Source organism: Raphanus sativus, chromosome 2 (assembly GCF_000801105.2).
Source record: "Raphanus sativus cultivar WK10039 chromosome 2, ASM80110v3, whole genome shotgun sequence".
Classification (NCBI taxonomy): Eukaryota; Viridiplantae; Streptophyta; class Magnoliopsida; order Brassicales; family Brassicaceae; genus Raphanus; species Raphanus sativus.
In genome coordinates, this window is record NC_079512.1 from 9,029,191 (window position 1) to 9,040,792 (window position 11,602).

The following is an 11,602-nucleotide window of genomic DNA, read 5'->3' on the forward strand; positions in this document are numbered from 1 at the left end:
GTTTAGACATATGTTTATACAATATATTGACCTAACCAAAAAACATGAACTTAATTAGGCTGATTTGAAAAAACATTTTACTTAAATTATTTGGTCTATATTAGTTTTATAGACATTTGTTAACAGCGTATTTTTAAACGGAACTTACTCTGCATCACGTATTAGCAATGAAATCTTCGGGATAACTTTTCCATTAACTGAAAACATCTGAATGCGACCCGCTTGCACAACATGTCCGATGACATCTATGATAACCAAAATGGATTAGTATGACAACTATACAAAAATACGCTGCTAGAGTGAACAGAAAAAAATTGAATTACCAATCAGAATATGAGGATTACACGATCCATCTATAATATTTTTGAAAGGCACAAAACAAAAGACATCCATTTTTGTTGGGTATGAACGAAATGTGAGAAAGAGTGTTTATAAGAAAACATAAGACATAATTTACTCACCTGGCTTTCCTTTTATAACAAATTTGACAAAGAATTTTTTTAATTATGGTAACATCAAATAATTGTTAATGACGAAATGATTGATGTTAAATTTTTTTTATAAATATGGTAACCTCAAAAATGAAACATTAAAAGAAATATTGCTAATCATATCAATCATGCTTTGCGAGATTTCATATTCAGGAAAATCAATAAACATAAATCAATAACAATGTACGATCTGATTACGGACTTAACATAAATCAATCATAACCGAGATTTCATATCCAAAAATGACATTTATTGTATCATTTAATCCCTCTAAATTATACCTTCATTGTATTATAACAAAATACAAAAGTAAAAAAATTAATTTTCACGAAATGATGGATGTGTATGAAAATATGAGCATTATATTAACAATATATATATTCTAGGATCAAATATATATATATATATATATATATATGTTATATAAATATATATGTTCTAGGATCAAAATATATATATATATATATATATATATATGTTCTTGGATCGAATATTTTATAAACATACAAAAGTTTAATATATATATGTTCTTGGATAGAAGTTATAAAGCTGATACTAACATAAAATATATATATATACATAAAAATGATGGATGTTACATTATTTTATAAATATGGTAACCTCAAATATGAAACATTAAAATTAAAATCGCTAATCATATCAATCATGCTTTATCATATCAATCAAGAAACATAAATCAATAATAATGTACGATCTGATTATGGACTTAACATAAATCAATCATAACCGAGATTTCATATTCAATAATGACATTTATTGTATCATTTAGTCCCTCTACATTATGCTTTCATTGTATTATAACAATATAAAAGTATAAAAATTAGTTTTTTTCACGAAATGATGGATGTTTATGAAAATATGAGCATTATATTATATATATATATATATATATGTTCTTGGATCAAAAATATAAATATATATGTTCTAGGATCAAAAAAAAAAATATATATATATATATATATGTTCTTGGATCGAATTTTTTATAAACATACAAAAGCATAGGGTATAATATAAAACTTATAATACGTAGAACATTTCCTGCGAGCAAGAATTTATAAACATAAAAAAGTTTAATATAAGAGAAAATCTGTTGGGCATAAAATATAAAAGATGCATATAAGAGGTAGTTCATGGTTTCGAATGAATCAAAAGCATTGGACATTAACTATATGGACATCACGTATAGCACATCAAAAGCATTGATTATAACATATGTTCACTATAATGGCATGAGATGTAAATGTTCTAGGCAAGGATGGGCTTTTGAAAAATTGGTGTGAGATGAAATGTGAAGATGCCACATAGGAAATGGCACACATGTAATAAACACATGGGCAAAAGGTTATTTTCATAAGTCGTCTCCTCAAATAATAATAAGGGGATAGGACAATTTCCACTACTCGGACACTTTTTCTCGATTTTTTTTTTGTCAACACTTTTTCTCGATTTAATCTTTTTTTAGTTGAAACAAAATCAAAGTTATAACTAATAAGTCCCACATTCTATTTCTTATCGTCTTCTTTCCCAACTTTCTTTGTTTCTTTTCTTTCACCAGATTTCTTAGATACTTAAGTTTTGGGTGAGAGACATTACCGATCTAAATCGACGACGAGTATACAAGACATCTTAAGGTAAGAAACAGTGCAATAGACATGATATATCTTATCTCATCTGAGATTTTCAAGCTTGATAGGATCTAACTCGTATTCAAAAGTTTCATTTGTACTCATCAATCTGGTGCTTTCTTGGTTGATACAACTAAACCTAAAAAAAGTCGAATCTAACTTAGATCTATAAAGTTTCATCTAAAATGACTAAAAAGGGATAAAAACGAGTGAAAAAATCTGGAAAAAGGTGGATACTGCCATCTTTTAATCGCATGTAGGTTATAGGGAAGGAGATGACGACGAAATTACAAGTTTATCCTTCAGTAAAAAGAAGCAGAAAAATAAACCAAAAGAGCATATCAGTGCTTCGAACTCTGGTTTGTTGAACTAAAACGAAACCACTAACCATCTGAGCTGATGAGGCTTGGTGTCTTTAAAATATTACATATTTAGTGATATACGAACACCTACAAGCTCAAAACCTAGACCCAATTAATTTCTAATTTTCAATTAACTCGCTGCTTATGCTGACCAACTGAATCGCGGCTAAGATAAAAGTTTTACTCTTACACACCCAACTTTGAAAATCATGTTTTTGGTCACTAAGAATTTAAATAGGCATGGACAATCATTTTCCGGATACGATTCGATTCAGGTTTTTTCGAGTATGAGTCTTTTGAATCCTAAACATTTGAATCCAAACTACATACTTAAATATTTTTGGTTCAGGTTCGGATCAATTCCTTTTGGATACAGGTTGATTCAGATATATAATTAAAATATCTATAATTTCCAAGTATGTAATGGATCTGCATCGGTTCGGGTATTAAGAACTCAAAAGAAAATTAAATATATACAAATATTATCAAAATCTAGTCACTTCCCTCATATTTGTACACTTTTTCATAAAGCAGTATACATGTGGATATTTATTATTTGGTGTAAATATGGACATCCGAATATAATATCCACGTGGATAATAAAATATGTGTACATGTAATTGTTATTTGACTGTATAAATTTAATATAGTGAACACCTATATGTAAAATAGTGTAAAATTGGGTTTATGGTTGAGTTTCAAAATAAGATTTTATGGTTCTGCCCAAAAAACATGGCTTTGATGAAATATTTTAAAAGTGGGTACATGAACTTAAGCCCAAACAACTTTTTCAATTTTTATTTTAAGCCTTTCATATTCAGTTTTATTGTCAATTGACCCCAAACTCGTCAACATACAAATTTGTCCTATTTATTTGACCTTAAACTTACAAATATGCATTTTTACCCTTGGTATATACATATGAACACACAATTGCAATGTATATTACAAAATAGAACCTAAAATGACTTAAATCAAACTAAATTAAAATGGTAAGTACCATTAAATCATAAAATATTAAGAAGAATCAAATAGAGTGTCTAAAATTTAACTAAATTAAAATGGTAAAAACCATTTAAATTTGATATATACACATAAATGAATTTTAAAATTATCTAAATTAACTAAAACAAGATATTCAAAATCTTTCGAATCATAAATTATCATTATTTCTACAATGTCCAATTTGGTGTACATCTGTTCTTTTTGGTGAAATGTTGTACATGTGGACAATACAAAATATATGTGTACACGATGACAACTTTTTACCATGCAAATATTGCAAATTTAAAATGTTTCTAACAAATTTATTAGGTGCACATGTAATTTCTTGCATATGTATCTAAAAAATTATTCAGTCTCTATGTTTTATTGTACAATAACAACAATATCATAACTTGCGCAATGAACCAATATACCCGTGTACATGTTATTTATCGTTAAACCTTGTACATATTCATTGTTATACATGTGTACCAAAATGTTTGTGTACCCCATGAGATGTACATATAAATATTCAAGAGTCATCATACGAGTGGATCACACTTAAATCATAAAATATCATAACTTGGGCAATGTACCAATAAACCCGTGTACATGTTTTTATCATAAAAACCGTGTACATATTCATTGTTGTACATGTGGATACCTAAATGTTTGTGTACACCATGAGATGTACATATAGATCTTCAAGAATCATCATACGAGTGGGTCACACTTAAATATGTGAATACTGTCAAATGATAACAAAATTTGTGGTTTCTGACAAAAATACAATATATGGTTTTTATGAGTTTTTTTTACAATGTGTACATATGAATCATTGCCCAATTAACTAGTATACATGTGATTATTGTAGATATGGATAAAGAATTGTGTACATAGTATCATGTACATATATGATCACATCAAAATTTCATTAGAAACAATGTACACAAGAATTATTCATACACCATTGATATGTTATCATTTTACAGATATTTATCATCCCATTTAGCTCATATTAATAATTTTAAGATTCATTTACATATATATATATATATATATGCACATTTGGAAATATGAGACCAAATAAAATGGAATTATTTGAATATCAGAAACATATGTGGCAGAAACAAAATAAAACAAAATGGCAGGGATCAATGTTGTAAAATCAAAAACAAAATTGTCTGGATTGCACAATTAAAAGTCTAAGAGAAATTGGAAAATAGACAAAAGTTAGAGGACCAGATGTGTAAATAATGAAAAGTTCACCATTGCTGCTACTCTGAAAAGCCACAACTCTGTTCCTCACCATGGCGACCACAGTAGGGAAGCGATGACTTGAATTTGACATGGATTGTTGTAAAGATTTGTCCAGGCGGAGCCGCAGTTTGAGATCGTCAACAACGAAGCTCTCCTGACTAATCCGTCATGTTGCTCATGGTTTATCACGGGTACATTTTTGCGGATTAAGCTTGAGCATGACTGAGGATTCAAGGATTAAGCGTGTTTCTTTTTTTTTTTTGACATCAAAAGAAATTGTTTCTACTAGCTCTCCAAAAGGCTAGCTACTGAAGCAAGCCACACAGGAGTCTCGACAAAAACGAGAGAAAAAGTATCAGACCGAGCCCTGGCTGCTTTCGCAAAACAGTCAGCTCGTTTATTCATACCCCGAGGTAGATGCGTGATAGAGAAAGATACAAAGCTTCTAGAGGTGATCGTGATTTCTTCTATAATCTCAGCCATTGCTGGCCAGTCTTCCACCTTCTGTACCAGCTTTACTAGTTGCACACAGTAGGTTTCAAAGTGGACCGAAGTATATCCTTCTCTGATCATCGTCTTCATCGCCCACTCCAAGCACTCCGCTTCTGCATATAAGGCCGATGGCACCGTCCTGCCGTTCTTCGTCCCCATGAGTATCCTCCTGTTGCCTCGCATTAAGACAAAACCTACACCAAACACAGCGCATTCTTGAATCCATGATGCGTCCATTTGGCATCTGAGGCTCTCATTCTCCGCTATTGGATCCGAGCTTGTGGTCTGTCCACCTTCGGCTTTACTATTTCTTCTTCAAGTCTCGGGATAAGTTGCGCCACCTTCCAATTTCCCGCCTCCGCCATCGCTAACTGTAGCGTATCAACTGGTGAAGTATCCACTCCATTAAAGAGGAAGTCGTTTCGTCCTTTCCAGAGATACCACAAAATCCACGGGAAAGGTTCAAGTGTTTCTCCTGGAACTCCCAATTCCTTTGCTCTCCACAAAAGATGATCGAAATTAGTATACAAAGCACTACACGGGAATATACCCGGACAAATAGGAATATCTGACAAGGCCCAGCATTGCAATGCGGGAGGACATTCAAATAAGATGTGATTGATCGTTTCCTCCTCTGCCCCACATCGAAGACATGATCTATCTGTTGCACAGTGCCTATCACACAGTCTGCTCGCCGCCGTCACAAAACCCGCTAAAGCTTGCCATAGAAAATGTTTTATTTTCCTGGATGTTTTTAATTTCCAAACCTTCTCCTTCATCCTCTTGTTACTAGGTTCTACGACCTGAGCTTCTTCGCTTGCTCTCCTTTGCTCGTTAGCCGCGACATAGCCTTCTCGTACTGTATAAGCTCCTGATTTTGAGCGTTTCCAAACATAGCTGTCCTTCCTCCCTAACCGGCTCGGTCGTAGCTTTAGGATCTTACTTACGTCTGCTGCACTTACTAGTTCACGAAGGATCGGTTCGTTCCATTCTTTAGTTTCATGGATGATCAAGTGATGGACTTTAAGGTCTCGATCAAGGTCTGCTCTGATTGGAATCGCTGGTCTCGCCAAGTGATCTAGTATCCACCAGTCCTCCCAAACCTTCATATCTTCACCTGTCCCTATAGTTCGTTGTAGGTCTTTCTCAAGTACTGTACGTGCTGTCCATAAACTTCTCCATCCGTAGGACGGGTTATTCGCTTTCCCAACAGTCATCGGATTAGCATGTCTATAGTACCGTCCTTTCATAACTCTTGCTAGAAGCGAGTCAGGGTAGATTAGGAGCCGCCAAACCTGTTTCGCCAGTAAAGCCAAGTTAAAATCTCGGGAATCCCTAAATCCCAGTCCTCCTTGATCATAGGGAATACAAATCTTACTAGGTGATTTTCCTGTGCTCATGCACGGGTATAAGTATTTATAAAGTAATACTATAATAATGAATTGTTATTTATTTTTAATTTTATATTAATTTATAATTGTATGCATAGTTTATATTAATAATATTATATTACTTTAATTAGACATACGATTTTAGATATGTTATAGGTTGTCAATTTTGTTGTTTTACAGTTGATTTAGTTATCATTTTGATATATTAATTTGTATTTATTTATTTGAATTCAATTATAATATCTTTTATTCTAAATATATTAAATTTTGATTAATTTTATTATTTTCATTTAGGTTACTCGGTTGGTTGGTTATCTTTTAGGTTTTTTAACACTAAAACCCCTCAACTAAGTTTATTTTGGAATTAAACCCCCAAACTAAGTATTTAACGAAATAACCCCCAAACTAATTTTATTTAATGGATTAAACCCTCTCAGGTCATAATTATCGATACTACTGGTAAATCTTTAGTTTAGAGGTTTTTACAATAAGTAAAAATAGTTGGAGGGTTTTACCATAAAAATAAAAATTACAAAAACCCAAAATATAATAACATTACTAAAAATTAGTAACTTTAATTTTAAAAATTAGCTTTTTAAAAAAATATATATAGATACTAGGTGTTTTCCTGCACCATATGCAGTAAAATTGTTTTAAAATTTTAATTTATATTTAAAATAAGGTTTATTAAATATTATAGATTTTATTATTTTTACCGATATTTAAATATGGATTTTATTTATTTAAATATTAAATTAAGATAAAATGATTTTTTATTTAAAAATATATTGTATAATTATAAAAAATTTGAACTAACAATATTTATAGGATCTGTAGATATATAAGAATCTAATGATTTTACGATTAGAAATAATTTTTTTTTTAAATTGTAGCAATTTTTAAAGATTTAGTAATACAAATTGTATAATTATAGAAAATAAAATAAAATATAATTTCGAAATTTTAATGTTATATATGAATATATTTATTTTATAGATGATGTATGTGATATTACTATATTTAAAGAAGTTTACCGGAAATAAATATCAATATTAAATGTAAGGTATGAGTTATTACCATATTCTAAAAAGTTTACCAAAAATATAAAGCAACATTAAATGAAATCATCCATGTCATATTTTTCGGAAACCATGTCATCAGTTTTAGTAGCTATGTCATATTATTTTTTGTGAAACTGATTGTAGAGAAGACATGTGGCAAAATCACTTCTCAAATATAGTCTAGGGGATATAAGTCTGATTTTTTAAAAAATCAACATTATATATGTATAAATTAAAAATGTAAAACCCCAAAAAATATAAAAGAAATATCTAAAGCTTTATCTGTATTAAAATTATCTAAAAATTAAAAAAATGTAAAAGACAAGTAAATATAATAAAAATTATATCTTATCTAGTAACTTTAATTTTCAAAATTAACATTTTAAAAAATTTCTAAAAACATATGAGTCTGATTTTTTTTAAATAAACATTATATATGTATAAATAAAAAATGTATAATTAAAGTTATACATATATAATGTTGTTTAAAAAAATCAGACTCATATATTTATAGAAATTATTAAGAATGCTAATGTGAAAATTAAAATTACTAAATAATATATAATTTTTGGTATATTTTATTGTCTTTTACATTTTTAATTTTTTAGATAATTTTTATTACAGGTAAAGCTTTAGATAATTTTTTTTCTATTTTTGGGGTTTTACATTTTTAATTTATACATATATAGTGTTGATTTTTAAAAAAAAACCAGACTCACATATCTATATAAATTAAAATGCTAATATTGAAAATTAAGTTACTAATTTTGAAAATTAAAGTTACTAATTTTTAGATAGTGTTATTATATTTTAGATTTTTTATTTTTATTTTATTTTAATGATAAAACTCCCCAACTATGTTTAATTAGTGTAAAAACTCATAAACTAAAGATTTACCAGTAGTACCGGTAATTATGACCTGAGAGGGTTTAATTCACTAAATAAAATTAGTTTGGGGGTTATTTCGTTAAATACTTAGTTTAGGGGTTTTTACCCAAAACAAACTTAGTTGAGGGGTTTTAGTGTTAAAAATCCTATCTTTTATATGCAAATATATTTTAGGATGATTATTTATAAATTAAGATATATTGTGCTTAGAATGAAATAAAAGATAAACTAAAGTGTCGGATTCCAAATTGAATAAATTAATATAACAATGATATTATGAAGTCTCATGCTTATATATATAAATTTTACAAAAAAAAAACTAAATTGTAATAGTTGGCTAATATTTTATTTTCATTTGTTAATATATTTTGACTCATTCTATAATTTATATTTATAAAATTAATTATTACCATAAAATTATATATTCTTATTGTAGTTTAATTTATATTAGATATAAGTTGGATTAGTCGAGTTACTCATGTTGTGAATATATTAAGTTGCATGTATTACTTCAAATTCAAACTGACATATAATTATTTTTACTTTAGTTAAGTCTCATCAAATTATTTTTATTTATCGTTTAATGTGCATGTACTTTCATATATTTATCAATGATCAATATGAAGTTACATACATAAGTAACTGATATATTTTTGGAAACTCATGAATATATATCAATATCTACAGTAATTAATTTTTTTATAAATTCTAAATTATTTTATGTCTTTGATTTATTGAATGGTAAACTGAAACTTATTTTAAATAATCTTAACAACCTGAATTTAGATTTGTTTTTGTATTTTGAGTATTTAGATTATGGTTATGTTAAGTTCGACAAACATAAAAACATAAAATTTAAAAGCAAATGTAATAATTATTTAATATTAAGAAGACATGTAATTGTATAATCATAAAATATAATATATCTACCTTGTTAAAGTATATCGTGTTGTTTTAATTTTAAATATTTTGTAATTATTTGGTCAAAAGATGTTTATTGTTAAAATCTATTTTTCATTATCTAATATCTCTTAAAATAAACAGTAAAACAATTGTGATTGTATTTGAGAAAAATATAATTTATAGATATTTTTTGCTGTAACTGAAAGATATTATAGTCAAATAAATATATGAAAAAATAAAAAAAATTCAATAATACTAATTATAAACTATTTGTAGCCAATTAAACATATATTTGTTTATGTTACTTAATTATTTTATGTAATCATCTAAGAAAATAGATAGATATATAAAATATTTTTATTATTTTGAAATTGTATTATTTAATATTTTTTTAAAAATAAATAATATTTATTTTACTAATATCAAGATTATCTATGTGAAATTTTATTTTATGAAATCAAATTATATAAAAATATATATTTTTCATCTATGAAAATATAGATATAAATAAAGTATTTTATTACATCAAAAGTATATTTTATGTTATTTTAAATGGAATATTACTATTTTTTGAACTTTCCTTTTTAATGAAATCATATTATATATGCATACATTTTCGTTTTAAATTTTCTTTTAAACTTTATAAATGTTTCCTTTTTATTATATATCTTATTTAGAAAATAAACAAAATAAAAAATCAATAAAAATATTTAACTAATATTATATAGACATATATTTTCGTTTTTAAATTTTCTTTTATACTTTATAAATCTTTCTTTTTATTATATATGTTATTTGGAAAATTTATAAAAGGAAACTAAACAAAAAATCAATAAAAAAATTTACAATAATAATTTTAATTCATTAAGGGTATCCGTGTAATCAACCATCGTAAGATTTAACGTGAGTGCGACACATAAGAAACTGACTTCTCAAATAATATTATAGAGATCCCATGCCACCCAATGAAGACCTCTATTGTTCTCTTTTGTCCCCCGCCAGAATTTTGAGATAGCTCCCGTGATCTTTTTGTGAATCTCTTGAGGTAACAAAGAGCATGACATCGTGTAGTTTGGAACCGCTTGTACCACTGACTTGATGAGTACTTCTTTGCCTCCCTTTGATAGGTGCCTAGCTTCCCACGTATTAACCCTGTTGTGTAGCCTATCTTGCACATAAGCAAACACCTGCTTCTTTGATCCACAGATCTTTTCCGGCATACCGAGATACATGCCCATTCCACCTTCATTTCTAATTCCAATTGACCTTTTTCAGGTCTTGTTTTGAGGACGCTATGACCTTAGAACCGAACAAAACTGAAGATTTCTCTTTATTCAGTTGTTGTCCTGAGGCTTTCCCATAGACGTCAATGATCCTCATCAACTCTTGACCTTGGCTAGCCTCTGCTTTACAAAAGAAAAGGCTATCGTCGGCGAAGAGTAAATGAGAGATCTCCGGACACGTTCGAGCAATTTTTAAGCATGTGATCTTCTTTGATCGCTCCGCTTCTCGAATCTGTGATATTAATACTTCCGTACATAGTATAAATAAAAATGGCGATAAGGGATCCCCCTGCCGGAGTCCCCGGGAAGGAGTAATTTGGCCTCTTGCATCTCCATTGATTAGAACTTTATATGACACTGAAGAGACACAGCACATAATCAGATGAATCCATCGCTGATCAAAGCCCATTTTCTCCATAAGAGCTGCGAGAAAGCCCCATTCCACTCTGTCATATGCCTTACTCATATCTGTCTTTATCGCCATATACTTTGATTTACAACTTTGGTTCGTTCTCAAGGCGTGGAACATCTCTTGTGCGACAAGTATATTATCCGTAATTAGCCGTCGAGCCACAAAGGCTGATTGAATTTCAGAGATTAACATTGGCAGGATTTTCTTTAGCCGAAACGATAAGATCTTGGAGATGATCTTATAACTCACGTTACATAAGCTAATGGGGCGGAACTCTGCCATCGTCACTGGTCTCTCGGTTTTAGGAATTAGACAGATATTCGTCTGGTTGATCCTCTCATCAAGCTCTCCTGTCTCGAAGAATCCTCTGACCATGCCAATGACATCCTTTCCCACTATGTTCCAGAACTGCTGATAAAACTAACTCGT

The 11,602-nt window shown here is 29.0% G+C and overlaps 1 protein-coding gene across 1 annotated transcript; it reads right to left on the reverse strand.

Annotated features, from left to right (window-relative positions):
- Nucleotides 1-5,028: 5,028 nt before the first annotated feature.
- Nucleotides 5,029-5,472, reverse strand: LOC130508509 (uncharacterized). Its single transcript, XM_057004059.1, has one exon. The coding sequence runs from the start codon at nt 5,470-5,472 to the stop codon at nt 5,029-5,031; it is 444 nt and encodes a 147-aa protein (XP_056860039.1).
- Between the last annotated feature and the right edge of the window lie 6,130 nt (nt 5,473-11,602).